General features: G+C 43.0%; 1 protein-coding gene across 2 annotated transcripts in view; it reads right to left on the bottom strand.

The window, feature by feature from the left end:
• The window catches only part of GABRB3 (gamma-aminobutyric acid type A receptor subunit beta3), a 195,507-nt gene that overhangs the window by 109,990 nt on the left and 68,477 nt on the right, over positions 1–17,040 (bottom strand). The window contains exons 2-4 of one of the 2 annotated variants that reach the window (XM_069769984.1): positions 11,015–11,062; positions 3,740–3,831; positions 3,513–3,580 (exon numbers count right to left, since the gene is read on the bottom strand). In XM_069769984.1, the coding sequence (XP_069626085.1) occupies positions 3,513–3,580; positions 3,740–3,831; positions 11,015–11,062 (208 nt within the window). Of the gene's footprint in view, positions 1–3,512; positions 3,581–3,739; positions 3,832–4,010; positions 4,223–11,014; positions 11,063–17,040 lie in introns of those variants that run through there. The other variant, XM_069769985.1, reaches the window with a different exon arrangement.

Here is a 17,040-nt window from a genome sequence, read left to right as displayed (position 1 = left end):
TCTTTATTTGTAAGATGACTTACAGTATTTTCTCAGTTTTATGTCTGTTATCATTGATTAGAAATGCATCTGGAGATGTACATTACTGTACATTTTACAGGCATTTACGGTAGTTTTAAATGCAATTATTGGAGGTATGCACAAAAATAGGTAGGTGGTTAAGTACCCAATTAAAGGTGTAATTTGTGAAATAGGCAAATAATAATGGGAAAGCATGCATAGATAAAGCAGGGAAATAAAGCCCATATGGAGCTATACATATATATGCATATATATGTGCAGGTCATTAATAAACTGCAGCCCTTCCTTGAACAATGCACTTACACGCAACTTCCTTAACTCATTCTTGCTACCACATATATAACTCAAAGTATAAATATCAAAGCATATTATTTTTACTTCATAAATGTTAGGTATTTTCAGTATGATGTAAATAGTATAGCAGAGTAACAATTTCAATAATGCTACTCAATATTTTCACGATGTTATGAGATCAAATAGAAAATGCTTATTTTGAACTTTTCAGTAAAACAATTTGATGCTGCGCAGCCCTGATACTTGTATCAGTCCTCCTGATGCAGCTTAGAATTTCATCATCAAATCCAAAGAAAAATGTTAACTGTTCCATGTAATCTGAGGAAGAAGCACGTTACTATTTAACAAGTCTATTCTAAAAAAAATAGCTACAGGTAGTCTGGATGTATGGAGGGCAAAGGATTTTTAATAATTTTCAACAGAAAGACTAAAAATACACAAATAAATTTTTAAAATGCCGGAAAGCCAAATGAGTAACTAGTAACTGAAGATTCACAGAGCAATATATTATATATAAGCCTAGAGTTTGATTAAGAATAGAAAAAGAGTATGATACAAGCTGTAATTCTTGTTACAAAGAATTGTCATCATATCACTGAAAGCTACATTACAGGCTGCCTAGAAGGCAGTATAAAAAAACTTGCTGTAATAACTTTTTATTTATATTCATAAAATTGAGGAATGTTAATTCTCTGGTTATTTTATTTTTAATATAGAGATGAATTTTAACAGGCTGATTTATAAAAAGTTACACCGATGTCTAGATTTAAATCAAAGAAATTAATGTCCATACTACCACAGCTCATAGAGAGAAATTCTTGTAAGACATTTCAATAGCTGATGAGGCTAAAGGTCAATGATCACAATATCTGCTTGGAATTAAATGAAAGAATATGTCAAAGATTAAAAGTTTAGTGGGTAACCAGCATGAAGTTCAACAGCTATGCCTCAGGTCTTCAAACTAACCGTGACTTATTTTTTCCCCTCCAAATCACTATCTTAGAATGTATACTTCAGTAATCTTGAAAAGCTCCTTCTGTTCATCCTTATTCACTGTTTCTTGATATTTACTCAAGAATCTTTGCAGATCAGTATAGTTACCTAAAATAAGTGGAAGCAATCAACTTAAGCAGTACTTGAATATAGCTGTGCTTAGTCAAAGATGACTTCTTTCACAGGGAGAAGAGACAAGCTCAGCTGAAACTCTGGTTGTAGTAAGGTGTTCACCAACCAGAAGCCCTTTCTGCTCATTTTTCCTGAAGTAAATTAATACAGGTTTTGTAACAATACTACTTTAGCAACTCCTTTCAGAAACATGTATTTGTTTCTGTTGCAAGACCTGTATTGATGTTTTTTAGACTTTGCATTGCCCCATGAGAGGGCACAGGAAAAACTTCTTCACTTTACAGCTCTGGCAACTAATGGGAAACAGTGGGCACTGACTTGTGGGGCAGCTAGAAACTTTAGTAATTGTTATGCCGGCTCACTGTCCGGGAGAAAGGGATGGCACTCATCCTCCTGAGGAGCTCTTGTATCATTCAAGATCCAATTACCCAGTCTAGCAGCATAACAAGCAGTGTAATTACTTGCTTTTCTTTACACCCCTGCTACAGTGAGTTGGGCAAGTTGTTATTTAAACCTAACAGCTGGGAAAAGAAAAAAAAAGGCACAAAAAGCAGTATACATCCCCTCATTTTCTTTCCAATCTCAAGTCTGCCTTTCTCTGATATTTATTGCCTATGTGGCATTTCACATACACAAAGTGTTATATATTAATTTAATGTGTAATGTAGCGCTTCCCTAAGTCTGAAGCATAGCCAAAGGTGGGGAAGGTGGCAGTGGGGATAGTGAAGTCAGACTTTTCAATTACTCTTCAAAGACTCAGCTTCCATTTTTTTGAGAAGCAATCCTATAGGTACACAAAAGCCTGGGGAACATATGAGGTGTCTCTACAGCTGCCTGAATTTGCAGGAAACCTAAAATAAACTCTTGTAAGTAAGAACCATCCCATTTATCCCTCCTGAATGAGTAGAAAGGCAGACGTTGGTGGCACTTTTAACTGCAAACAGGTAACTGTATCTCTGTTAAAACCATTTTTTAAAAGATTGAAGTAGAGCAAAAGTTTCTATCTGAGAATTTTGGGTAGAACGGGTGAAAGAAGGGGCAGGATTAATGAAAATACACAGATCACACATAAAGCCAAGCTATACCAGCTCATAACACTGCAACAGTGCATTGAAGGGGGGATAGTGGGGTGTTAGTGTCGTTTACTAAAAGAGAGCTCAGCTTCCAAACGTGCAGGTTATTATTTTTAATGCCATAAATGTAACTACAGCATTGCAGAGTAGGCTGCTCTTCTTACCTCAGGTTTGCAAAAGGAAGAATAGAAGGAAAAATCTGAGATACAGAGGGAAGGAGTAATTTGCTCAGGAACATGAAAAATCCACCTGAGATTTAGGATTAGGACGAGAAACAGCAACTCCAGCTTCTAACCCCAAATCACCAAACTACAGACCCGGGGACCGAACCGCATAAACACACTAAACACCTCCCTTTTCCTCAGTGAACCTGACAGCCCCCAACAGTGTCACCTCGGGAAGCAAAATTACAGCTCCTCCAAAGTCCGCGCGCAATCGCGCCCGCTCTAGAAGCTCCACGATAATTAACACACTCGCCCGCGTCAGAGTTTATCCACCGACAAGCTGGGTTGGGTTTGGGGTTTTCTGCCCTAAACCTCTCAAGAAGCGGGGAGACGCCGGCACCCGCGGCCCTCCGCCACCCCCACCGCCCGCGGCAGCCCCGGCGGCCGCCGCCGCCGGCCCGCTCCGCTCCGCATCCCGCCGGCTGCGAGGCCGCGGCAGGTGCCGGTGGCCCGGGGAGCCCCAGCGAGCTCCGACCGGCCGCGCCCGGGAGGGAAACGAGAGAAGAGGAAGGCGGGGGGGGAGGACCCGGCACCCCGGGCTCGGCCGGGCCACGCACAGCCGCGGAGGCGGCCGCCGGCAGCGAGAGGTGAACGGGGGAAGGGGGAAAAGCGAGTCTCCGGGGAAATAAAAGTTTTCAGGCGGAGAGGGCCGGGCTCGGCGTCCCGCTCGGCTCGGCCGCCGCGACTCGGTGCGAAGGGAGGGACGGGGAACGGGCGGCCCTGACCCGCCGGGCGGCAGCCCCGGCCCCGGCCGGGCCCCCCCCGCGCTACTCACCATGTTGACTTCGGAAACCATGTCGATGCTGGCGATGTCGATGTTCATCCCCACGCAGACGGGCGGACCTGCGGGCAGACGAGACCGTTACCCGCCGCCGCCCCGCGACCTGGCGGCGAGAGGGGCCGCGGCAGCGGGGGCGCGGGAGCCGGCTCCGCCGAGCGGGAGCGGCGACAGCCCCGGGGAGGGCGAGGGGGGGGTGGGCGAGCCCGGACAGGGCGACTCACCTCCGAAATCCGGCCGGAGGCGGATGTCGTAGCCCTTTAACAATTTATCCACAGTTTCTTTCACGAAGGACATGTTGCCGGGATCGTTCACACTGTGGGGGCGAGAGAGACGGGGGGGGGGGGGGGGGTGTCAGGCGGGGGAGGCAGAGGACGGGGTGTGGGGGGCCGGGAGCGGCAGCGGGAAAGGCGGGGGGGTGGGGGGGGGAGCGCATCAGCTTGTTCCCCTGGCGAACCGCATCCCGCGCCGCCGCCGGGGCACGCTGGCTCCTACCTCTGGGCGCAGCAGACCACGGCCACCAGGACGGGAGCGGAGAAGATCCCGAAGATCCTGCCTCCCCCAAAGCCCCACATCCCTCCGCTCCGCGCTCCCTCCGCGCAGCAGCCGCCGCCGCCGCGATCCGGCTGCCCCGGCTGCCGCTGAGGAAGAGGCGGAGGCGACAGTCCTCGTTCTCTTCGCCCTCCACACCCCCCCCCTCCAAAAAAAAAACCCCCACCCCCTGCCCCAACACCGCTGCCCGGCCCGCGGGAGCCGCCCGCGCACCCGGCTGCGCCCACCCCGCGGCCGGACGCCGCCGAGCCCCGGAGGAAGCCTCCCTCCGCCGGAGCCCGGCCGCCCGCCTCCCCTCCGCCCGCCGTCCCCACACGCCGCCGCCCGCCCCGCCGCCTTCCCGCCAGCCGGGAGGGGAGGGGAGGGGAGGGGACGGCGCCGCCGTCCCTCCCGGCGGAGAGCCCGAGGCGGGGCGCCGCGGGGAGCGGGGCTCGCCGGGGCCGGGGCCGGCAGCAGGGGGCGGGGGCTTCCCGGGCGCCGCCTCGGGACACGCCCGCCCCGCCGGCCCCCCTGAGGCGGGGGTGCCCCCTCGCAGCGCCCGCGGGGGGGCTCCCCCGTAGCGGGCTCCTGCCCTTCGGGGGGGGCGAGGGGATCCCCGGGGTGGGAGCGGGGCCAGGGCGGCCCGCCGGGACCCGCCCGGAGCCGGGTGACGCCCGGCCGGGCTGAGGGGGGCGCGGGCCTGGCCTCAGCCCGCGGGCAGGCCGCCCTCCCCCGCCTCTCGGCCGGCTGCCTGTGGGGGTGAGTGCGCCCGCCTGCCCCACGGTGCGTCCGGGGAGCGGTGCCCGGGGGGAGGCCGCTGGGGCAGGAGGGGGAGCTGGGCGGGGAGCCCTGCCCTGAGCCGCACCGGGCCGGAGCGGGGGTCCGGGCCAGGGCCGGGGGTGCGGTGTGCCTGCACGGGTGCTGGGCCTGAGGGTCCCTTCAGGCACGCCCGTGGGGATGCCATCGACACAGACCTAGATCCTCGTGTTTTGCCAGGCAAACCCTACGTGGGACGGTAAGGACGGGGAACTGCACTGGCGCCAACGGGGCGTACGGCGAGAGCTGTCGGCTCTCTGCCGCGTTGCCTGCGAGCTTGTGGGTGCTCTTAAATCGGTGTAAAACATCGGTTGGGGTGGAGACGGCCAGTTGTTATTACTGTCAACCTCCTTCCAGGTTATTTAGTCCTTTCAGCAAGGCTAATTGGCATGGAAACAACAGGAGCACGCTGGCTTGGCTGTATTGCCCTTGGTTCCAGAGCCAGCTCCTTCTCATGCCGGACCTCTCCACCATCCTCTACCAACGGTGTGAACAGGCTCTTAGCCAGCTCCTGATTCTGGTTACATCGCAGTCGGTGGCCCCTGGTCCATGACAGAGCACAGCGTTTCACTAGTCAAGGGAGAAAAGCAATGTCTTTTTTTGCACTTTTACCACCTGTTTTTCCTTCTACATATCCTCTTCCCTTACAGAAACTGCTAGGAAAAGGATGTACACTTGAGGAATACTCTGGGGTTGTGCACAGGTGAGAAAGCATGGATGGCTTTTCATCTCTCCTCAAAAAATTCTTGACAAGAAAGACAAGTGCAATCTATGGCATACATCCTGACCTTGTTGCTGTTGCAGTTAATAATAAAGCTCCAATAAAAGAAGGAACAGGCTCAGTTTTAAAAACAATGTAAAACCCTATGGGCAATGAGGAAAAACATAGAGAAACTGAGTGTTGCCAAATCTTGTGATTTCATTTTAAGTCTTGCAATATTTGGATTTTTTAATAGTGCCATAATTACTATGATTATAAAGTAAGTGAAAATCTTAGCTTTCATTTAAAAACTAATAAGGCTTATGATGAAAGCCTGAGAATTGTGATATGAAGCATGCATGACTCAAGGGCTCAAAAATGAAAAGTCAAATAATTTTTATATATATATATATATAAAAGTGATTTGAAGGCCCTGGATCCTGGGGGGCAGGGGCTCTTAATGCTACGGATGGGCAGTATTGAAGACTAGTTCCTTCAAAGACTTCAGAGAAAGTGAATTTAGGGAAGGGTACCAACCCAGTTCTCTTACCCTAAGTGCTGAAAGAAAGTATTAACATTGAAGAAATATTTCTTGTGAAGAATTTAACGTGGTTTAAAAGCACATTTAAGCACTAATAACTTTTCTTAAATAGATTGTCGGTTTTATAACAGAAATAAAATATTTTAGAGAACACTACTGCTGATTAACGCGCTATCCTGGTACTTTGGAAACACATCTGAGGTGGGAATGAATCAACAGTGCTGGAAAGTCTGTCATATTTTATCACTTCATTTAAGTATTTTTCTTCTTGATCTTTCAGAGCAACCATTTCCATTTAGTTGTGGGTAATTTAAAGATAATCCAGGCTGGAGCTGATGGGACAAGGAAGTAGCTAGGGGGTTATGGAGCATTTGTTCCTTGGGACTTCGGATTCATTTAGGCTTAGCAGTAACAGAAAGACATTAAAAATTATAAATGATCAACGAATTTCGTGAAAGGTAAAAATCATCTCGACTTCTGAGAAATGTGGCATTTACAGTGAAAATGGCCCTTTGGGTTTTGTCCGCAGCAAAGACTCAGAACAAAGCTTCTGTGGTAATGGTCTGGAGGTAAGACCCAGCAAAGCCCTGCACAGTGCAGAGTGTTTAAGGAAATAATTGAAGCAAAGACTTTTGGGGAGCTGTTTAATGTGGCCAATAGGGAAAAAATGGGCACAGAAATAGACTCCTTGTCCTGCCCCAAAATTCGCCACCTTGATTTTTCTCTTGGAATGAGGCTTCTAAACGTCTCCTTTCAAAAAGCAAACAGGTTATTTCAAGGCATGGCAGGAACGATTCTGGGCACTTTTATTCACTAAAGCAAAGCACCCAGTCAGAACCTGCAGGTTTTCAATACAAGAAAATTCCAAGGATGTATCTCCTGAGATCAGCCCAGACTACAGGACCTCGGGGTAAGGTTTTCATCTCTGTTGTTTGACATGTTCCACTTTTCAGCAAATACTTAAGTAGGAGAGAGAGGGAAAGAGTTAACATGACTCTGTGAATTCATTACTGGATAAAATAAATCAGCGTTCAGTGCTGTAAGGAACAGAACCCGATTCTCTGCTCCCCTTAGCTGCCTCCATTATTGCTCATCCTCACTCTTGCTCTTTTTCCAACCTACAATCTGTCCCAGTAAAATTATCCCTGTAAAAGGTGAGACTTCAAATGTTGTAGTTCAGCGACTAAAAGTCATCGCTATTTCTACTACTTTGGTGAATGTTCCAGCCTCTGAGCCATTGGACAGTTAAGATCTATGCTCCTGATCAAATTTGTTCAATAAGGTAAGCACAGCGATATTCTTTTCTTCCTTAGCGTTGCCAATATTGTAAAGGCCACTTCAAAAGTAGGTAGGTCTAAACTGCAAAGGCAGCATTATATGTGAAGGAGCAAAAGGACTGTCCTTGGGCTGATGGAAACACAAGTGGAAGAACACACCTGCCAAGCCTACAGGTGAAAGAAGTCTTTGGGGTGAGTGGGGTTACAATGGATTCATCAGCTATGTCTGGGTTAGCAAGCACCGAGGCTGGTCTCTAGAGCAAAACTGCTGTGACTAAGGACCTGATGTCCATGCCATACACATTTTGTTGGGTCTTTTTTCCCCTTAGGAAAAGTTGTAATCTGGTCCCATAGACTAGATGCTCATTAGTGGTTGGACCACATTTAGTGTGCTACTGGGGTGCATTTTCCACCTTAGTTTCATATGAAACGTGTCGAGTCCATGTACTCTGAGACTGCTCTGAGATGTGAACCAAAGCACAGTAAGTGGGAATGATCAAATGATTCACTTCACAAGCACAGTCCTGATCTGCACTAAAATGCTATGTAGATGCACCCATCATCTCCTTTCAGAAGGAGCTGGAACAGAGCACACTCAGCCTTTGTTAAAGGACAGAAATTGTTGAAGCAGTGGGAGTGGAATGAGGAACCACTCAAAATTTTGGAACAAATTCCAGTTTTATTCATCATTGTCAGTACTAATGGAGATACAGAAGAGGAGGCAATGACAGGAAGGCTAAAGAAGAGGAGAGGTCTGCTCACAACTGATGCATTTGCAGTACTACCACTATCAGTCACCAGCCTGTACGAGAAAGACTGGTTTGAGAATCAGGGAAGAAGTATTTGATCACACCATGCAATACATCACTGAGCTCTTGCACTGGAAAGTGGTACTGACGGTTTACCTGACAAAATGAATATAACCCAAGTTACGCGCTGAGGTCAGAATCACTTATCAGAATGTTTTCTTTCTCATTTTCTCTCTGGCTTGTCTGTCATTTAACTGATTTTGACAAAGATCCAGTCTTATCCTGAAGCAAACTGCAATCACAGAGGGTTCAGAGATACAAAAGAGAGAGAGAGACAGAAACTAAAAAAAGTGGGAAGAATTGCTGCTACAGCTGAAGTGGTGTCTTCTGAGGAACTCAGGACATTAATCTTACTAGGCTGAGACCCATGCTGCTGCTTACCTATTCTGCCTTGCAGCAATTTTAATAGCCTGCTGGTTTAACCTGCTGAGAAGGTGTAATTAATAAAACTGGCTGGAAAAAATCCACAAGAAGATTTTCAACTCTTTTCTTTTTTCCCAAGCCTGACTTCTTTTGTACTTTATGAAATCAAAAGTTGAGGACCATTTTTGCCAAAATACCATGCAACAGAAACTTAATATTTCCTTCAGAAAGCTCAACTTTCTTACTTTCTGTGCTACAGAATCTCAGCAGAAGCAGAGTTTTAGAAGTGACAGGAGTATGCTGGGGAGTAGATATGTGGCGTTGGGGTTTAGGGAATGCTCTGGAATTTGACAGCTTCATATGCTGTGTTTTGCCTGTTCAGATAATGAGCAGTGGTTTTTGGACATACTATGTGAGGAAAACAATATTATATTTATGTACTATGTATATTTATCAGAAAGCTTATGCAATATTTGCTGACATTGAGTAATACTCAACAGTTTATGCTGAGCTTGTAACTGACCATGAGTTTATACTCACTGTCCCCATTTCTGTCAGGCAGATTTCAAACAGCATTGCATGAATCCATTTGCTTTGGTTGTGTAATTTGCTGGTTTTCATTTAATTATACAGAAATATTAATGTTGTTATGTCAACAGTTCTGATGTAGTAGAGATCTGAATGTTTCAGTGGGCCACATATAGAATAAGGTATTAATCAATATGAGTAATAAGAGGCTTGACCCAAATTGTTTTGAACTGTTGTTTAATTTTCAGCCGGTTATTTTTCTTCATATTCAAGAAAATGGAACAAAAATTTGCATTATCTGAACAAAATTAAAAGAGTATTCCTGCAATATTCCAATCCTTGTGCACCGAAACCTCTGGATTATGCACATAATGAGTCAGACACATCAAAATAAAAATCCATTGACACTTTGGCAGAGGAAGAAATAATCAAGGCTCTTTATAACTCACATTTTTTCATCATAAGGATTAGTGATTATGCACTGAAATAACACAAACACACAAGAGAAGCCTGTGGTGCTTTAGAAGTACTATTCCTTAAGTCTCTGTCCTGATGAAAACACAGTCTGTTCAGAAAAGCAGACAAGTAACTGAGTTACAATTTTTTGGTTTTCACTGTAACTGCAGTTAAGGAAGAGTTATTTTACATAGGACGTCTTTGTTAAGAGTTTCTACTTGAGTGTTTTTATCTAAATCCCTTTGTCAGCAGCACATTATTCTTAATAAAACAGTATGCAGCAGTTGTTACCTTTTTTCTTTAAGGTTAGGTAAAAATAGAAGGGTATAGCCCATTTATCTGTGTTTTCATATTTATCAATATCTTCATGAATCTCATATGTGATAATTATTGTTTATGCAATTTTTTTACTACAGCAGCCAGAATTCCAAGTCAAGACCCAAGCCTTATTGTGCAGGAGATCATAAGGAGTGAAGAAGACAAGCGCAGGTTTGAATTGCCTATGTTTACTCTTATGTATATTTCAAGGAGGATCAAGTCAGGATCATAACTAACTGATGCATCTGTATAAGGACTAGCTAAAACACCAAGAGATGCTGGTTCCTGACATTTTCATCCAAATGTCCCTTTGAATTTTAACAGTGGAAAAGTAGAGAGACAAAGAAGAAACACGGGGCAGGGGGGGAAGAAAGCCATTTACACATGTAAACAGTCCCACATAAAACAGGATAAGCAATGAGAAGGAAGTGCAGTGAAATGATTTGGCATCAATCCTGATTTGCTAAGATTAGGAAGAATTCTGGAAGTGATAATCCAGGGTAACAAAGAAAAAGCTATGGATAGAATAAAGTGAAAGTCTGATGTATGTCTTGCTCTTATCATTTGAGTAGGTTTTTTTTTTACTTATGCTGAGGAGTGCCCTTAACAGGCAAGAGTCCATGAAAGATGAGGGGAAAGGAAATGCTTCAGAGTGTGGAGGTGTGTTTATATAGAGGCTGTATCCACAGCCATGCACTGCCAAGACACAGCACTCTGCTGGTGGAAATGCCTCTTAGTCTTTTTAAATGCATCCTCTTTTCCCAAGGCTGTGCCAGCTAGCCCTTCGCTCCCATTCCCCAAACACTGGCATCAGAAGCAGCCACAGTTAAGCTCATAATACACAGATCAGGATCGTGTGCCATATGCCATCTGTGGAATATCATGTAAACTGAGCTGGTTGTGTAACTACATTTCTTTGTCATATGCACTGTATAAAAAGGGAAATCACTATATATAAAGGGGAAACATTATTAGATAGATGATAGAGAATTTTGTGTATGAAGATCTAAATTATTTGTCATTGTGCCTTAATTTAATGATTACTTTGTGGCTTGGGAAAAAATATTTTCAAATAAATGTTAGTAATAATTTTTAACATTTTAAAGGGTTAACATCCATTTAGAGATAATCATATTTTTAAAGTACTTTTTGTTACTCACCTTGTGTCATAAATTGCATATAGTTTTTTGTTTTCTTCAACTGCATTCCTAGAAAGAGAGAAAGAGAGAATATCATTAGCATGCTCTGTGTCCATTGCCAAAACAAAATGTAGTTTACAGCCTTGAAGGTTTTCAGACCATCATTGTAGAATCTGGGGATGGGGAAAAAAAATAATCTATAAATTGACTTGTTCAACCCCTGACATGACAAGATTGTAATAATCTTTTGGAAATTGTCTAAGTGGGTTTTTAATTATAGATCCATGACTCTGTTGCCAAGAAATGAAAAAGGAAAAAAATAGTCACTGCTTTTGTGAAAAACACAATGCGACAATATGGTTTCAATAGAGCTATGAGAATAATTTTCAGAAGAGGTTTCTAATTGATCTAGATGAACGTTATCTAATTCAGTTATTTCATTATTTTTTATAAGCCAAACTAAAAAAATACATTGAAGTCTAATGCAATGTATTCAATGTAAAATGAAATACTTTATCTCTGATGTTTTGAATACTTTTATGTCTGTTTAAACATTGAGATTCATATAAAAAAGGCATCTTGAAAATTTAAAGGTTAAGTCTATATTTTTGAGCTTTTTCAATTGAAATCCATGTGACTTTGCAGAACACATTTTGCATTTTTTTAACTAGAAAAAGATTTTTTCTTGAATTTTTTTGTTGGACTGTTTCAGAACATGTGGGAACAAAGGACTCTTCTGAAATAGTGCTACTGATTTAAGGGGGAGCAAGAGAAGATGTTGTCTGAAATGTGTTGGCTTTGCTGGAATCAGCAATAAAATATAAGTTTTAGCTAAGTAGTTTCTGAGAAGGCGTGATGACTGTAAGGGGCACTCCGTAATAAGTATTGATTTGTATCTTACAATCTGATTTATGTCTCTGTGCATTACTTTACCTGTCTGCTTAGAGAAGTTAAAGAGAAGCAACTAAAAGCATGGGGTAAGTGATCCTGAGTTTGAATGCATTAAGCTCCACTTACATGGGAAGGGTAGATCTTGGGTTTGGTCCCTGTTCCTGGAGCGGGTATGGATTTTACATTAAGTACGCACTGGCTAAAGGATGTTAACAACTGAGTATTGTGAATGCCCAACTCCCTTGTGCACTGGGTAGGGAGATGTGGGGCCTCTCTCATGCCTTGGATCCCCTTGAAGTAGCCAGCCATCTAAAACAGAACTGGTAGGGCTGGGTAGGGCTCAGGTCAGGTGCCACCATCTAGTCTGTTTAAGATGCCCTGAGACACTGAATAGAACTGTCAGTTACAACACAGAACCTATGCGACACCCACGCTCTAGTGGAGAGAAGTGGAGTCCAAGGGGGATACCTTGGAGCATCCCAATGGCTCAGGATGTTTGTGTCTGGGAACTGGGCTGAGCCTCTCAGGTCAGATTCCATTCAAGAGAAGGATCCCCAGGTTTCTATAGATAGGCTCTATTAACTGAATTGACTAGATTTCTGTTGACATAATGGGAGCACCCAGTTCTCATGTAGACACCTACATCTAATCTTCAGATGAATCCTACTCCAAACTTTGCAGTATCTTATGTTCTTTTGATAGTTCAAGGCATCAGGATTCATAAGCCACATTGCTCTGGATTTAATATCATAGTATTGCATGCCTGCAACCATGCCTGAGCATGCTATTTTCTGATTTGACTGATATTCTCAAGTACAGTTTTGTCTAGTGTCCACACTTCTTAGTTGTCTGATCCACCGTGACTCAGTATAGGCTTGGGGTAATTTCCTGAGCTCAGCAAAAGAGAGAGGAGGGGAGGAAGAGCAAAGGAGGGGCAACTGAAACCTCAACACTGACCCAAAACTATCCCCTGATTATGGCCACGTATCTTGTATTGGCAGAGTCACACGGTCAATGTTAAGATGGGAAGATGGCTGGGCTCTTTTTCTGAAGCGCGCATGGCCACTTGCTGCAAGGTATGGGAGCAAGCACTCTACATTTGCAGAGGCTGTCTATAGAGAGTCAGGGAGCATGCTCAGCCTTCACCTTCCTTTAGGACTATGGTCCCAAACATAGCCAACGACACCTGAGAGACAGATGCAACTCATCCTGTAACTATGACAACTGGCATGGGATTGATAGTAAATTAACCATGGGTGGAAGAGGGCACCACTTCTAAATGAACATGTACAATACAGATGGAGTTAAGTGTCTGTTTTCAGTCCCCTTACCTAAGTATATCCACACCCATAAGATGAAAAGAAACTTGCATCTGTTAATATAATTATTAAAATTTTCAGAAGAGTGCAAAACATCTTGTAAGGCCACCTTGCGTTTATAACTTTTGACATCCACCAGCAAAAATGCCAATAGCAGGATAGAATTAACTTAGCTTCTTTCTTGGAAGTGAGATCATAATAGCAACGGGAGATCAGGAAAACAATTAGGCAAATGTAACAGGAAAAATCAGATTTAATCTTTTAAATGCTGAAGTTTCACAATGATCTTTTATTCAGACTGATAATGCACTCCATTTTTGTCTTCTCTTACAAAAATGTAGACACATCTTGATGTTAAAATTCTCTTATTCAGCAGAGTGGTAAAATCCTTTGGTCTCTGCGTTGAAAAATGCCTTCTTGTGAATGATGAGTAAATGGAGTTCATCTCTTACAGAAGTCTCCTGCTGCTGCTGTCTGCCTGGCACCAATAGAAGACACGCTTCTGAAAGTATTACAAAAGTAATTCCCCCATCACAAAAGCGCTACATTAAAGGAACTTATATTAAAAGCACTTTGTTGTATATTAATATCATTATATAATTGATTATTCCCATTAAAATGCTTTGCATCCTTATCACAACTTTAATAAAAGAACAAAACTGCTTTGAACACTATACATGCACTTGCATAGAGCCACTATTAAGCAGAGAGGCTCTGTGTGCAGCCAGGCAGTCATTGATGGTAAATCAAATGGAGGGCATATGGTTTCAGTATTGCTGCTGGTGGAGTTTTTGTTGCTAGAAAGAGCTAATGTTTTGCATTTAGGATTATTAGAGTAACAAAACCAGTACCTCATCTTTTCCCCTTTTTTTCTTCTCATCTCTCTTGAAGGCGCACTCAATATAATACAGGAAAACATACCACAAACAACCCATAATGGAAGGTTAGGACTTTCCTGAACTGCAAAATAAGAACTTTGTGTGCTTTTTTAAAGCCCGCACCATTTCTGGATGACACTATGACTCAGAATGTCTCTGGTTGGGATTCCTCCTTGCTGATGTAAGCATCAGAGATTATATGTGTAAGTCTAAGCCGGTTACCATGGGCTACTTTAATAATCAGTGAGAGGGGGAAAACAAGTCCAAAGACTGAAAGAAACTCCAAAGGCTGAAAAAGACTAAAATAGTGTAGATGAATCACCCTCCAGAAGCACCTAATAACTATGAACATATCCTATACCTAGCTAGACATCTAACTTTTGGGTATGTAATACTGTATACGATAAATCCCATCCATGGTGATTTAATGGGAAGGAAGGCTAGATCTGTTTTAGTACATTGAGCATATTGCGCTCTGAAAGCTTGTCAGACCAAGATGTCTTACGTGTCTTTAGGTTGGAAGTCCATAAGGAATATCTCTGCTAATGGTAAGTGGACAGCAAAGAAACGGGAGAGCTGCTAAGTTAGTCCTATATTTCTGGAATTGCTAGAGTCTTTTAACTAAATGTAAGTTAAATTTTAAACAATGATCATCACTTTTCATCACACCTTTAAAACCTACAAGATCATATAAAAGCAGAAATTAAGTTAAATATCATATTCATTTGAAAATAGTCTCGAGGAGAGTGAAATGTAGTAGCCCCTTCTAGATTAAGGCCAGAACACAAAGCAATGCTGGTGAATCACAGAATGCTTAACAAGTACTCTTGATGTTATGTATCTAACAAAATGATTCAGCATGAAAATATAAATACAAAGGCTAATATTTATAGCTTGGAAGATAATGCTAACAATAAGAAAGTGGGATATTTCAGCTTCAGATTCTGAAAGCATCTGAACATGGAATGACACTATTGAGAATAAATACTTTCTTTTTCTACTCTGGAAAGAACTCTGTACACCTCACACAAGCCATTTACAAACAGGAAGAAAACCAAACGTGATGCTAAACTCCTTCTCCACAGGCTTGGAGAATGCACCTCATTGTGTTTGAGCCTTTCTCATTTTGAAGTGAAGAAACTACTTTTGTTGATTGACCCAGCATATACAATAGAGACCAAATGAAGCCCATACTACATGGCTTTGGTGCAATAACTGTTGGTTGTAACAGCTAGATGCAAAACCTCAGTGTAAATCTTCCTCCTTGGAACAGCTGCTTCTGGGCTTCTACCTCAAGATTGCTCGACCCACCTTGCAAAGCCTCCCTCCAGAAACTTCAGAAGCAGTGAGGCATCTGCACCAATGAGTCAATAAAATTCACTTTCCCTTTTCCTAGGAGGTTCAACGCATGATAACCAGGTAAGGTATTCAAGGGCATCATTGTCACACAGCGTGATAGGCACTAATGAATTATTTTTAGTACCTAGAAGCCTATCAAGAAAAGTAAGAAAGTACAGACTGAAATGCCAAATGCAAAAATGGGAAACTGTGTTTAAAACTCCCAGGATATTATAGACACAGTTATTGAATTACCATTGTAGATCTGCTGAAACCTCAGGAAGCAGCAGATGATGGAGGTTTCTGCTATAAATATAAGATTCACATAGCTATCTCATATTTTTTAAAGTATAAATTAAGTGGATGCAAGCCAAGTTTTCATAAATAATGCCAAAAATGTTTATGTATGAGAAGCTTAAACTCTGTGGCTCTAGCTGAAATAAATGTTTCAGTGAACATGATTTTAAACATGATTTATTCAAATGTTATGTTAAGTAAGCATTCAATATGCTTTTATGTAATGCTGATGCTCAAGTTACATGTAATTATGATGACATTATAGCATCCTTGATCTTTCATAACCTCTCTAGAAATTCATTTATCCCAGCATCAAGCTCCATAAATAGTATGGAAGTGACAATGTCACATAGTATAAACAGTTACCAGAACAATGCTTTTCAGGTCCAATTCTACAAGGGCTAGCCAGTCTTGACTCCTTTTGACATCAGCCAGAGCTGGGAAGTTTAGCATTGCTCAGAAACATGCCCATGAATTAGCAAGTCTACAAAGCTGTTCGTTGGCATTTAAGAGCAAGGTAGGAAGGATGAAGTGAGAATATGTCAAGATGTAGACTCCTGTTTACTCACATTTTAAATCACTGATATTCTTGAAGGTGTCTAGTTCTAGTTCAAATCCAATAGGTTCTATACCATTATTTTAGTCCACAGAATTTCTTTTCTTTTTAATGCATTCTATTTCCAGATATAAAAAATAATAGGCATAGGGAAAGCTATCAAAATACACAACAGAGGTGCATAAATTTGCCATTATCCTTACAGTAAAGATTGCAGAGTCACTGCAGATAGTTCAGTGAAGGTCCCAGCTCCATGCTCAGCAGAGGTCAAAAAGGTAAATAAGTGCTAAGAACAATCAGGGAATTAATAGAACAAAACAGGATCATTACAATATTGTAGAAATCTGTGGTCTACCCACATCCTGTAAATTTCATGCAGTTCTCTTCCATCTCAAAGAGTTTGAGAGCTAGATTAAGGTATAGGAAAGAGCTACAGGGGTGATTAGACGTATGAAATGGCATTGGTAGGAAGAAAGAGACTTGGGCTGAGACTCTTAAGTCTGGAAAGCAGTTGAGGGAGGAGAGATATGATAGATGTATATGAAGTCATAGACTGCCTAAATGATTATTTGTTATTGCTCATACTATAAAAACCAAAGGAACGCTCAGATGGTCAGGTGGTGGGTTTAAAGTAAGCAATATGAAGTCCTTTTTCACACAATGCATAATTAAATTGGGGAGCTCATTGCCAGAGGAAGCTCTGGAGGTCAAAGTTATAAATGGGCTCAAAAATCCATTAGACAAATGCATGAAAAGGAGCTCCATCAA

This window comes from Haliaeetus albicilla, chromosome 25 (assembly GCF_947461875.1).
Source record: "Haliaeetus albicilla chromosome 25, bHalAlb1.1, whole genome shotgun sequence".
In the NCBI taxonomy this organism is placed as follows: Eukaryota; Metazoa; Chordata; class Aves; order Accipitriformes; family Accipitridae; genus Haliaeetus; species Haliaeetus albicilla.
The sequence above is the reverse complement of the archived record's forward strand: the minus strand, read 5'-3'. Positions and strand labels throughout refer to the sequence as shown.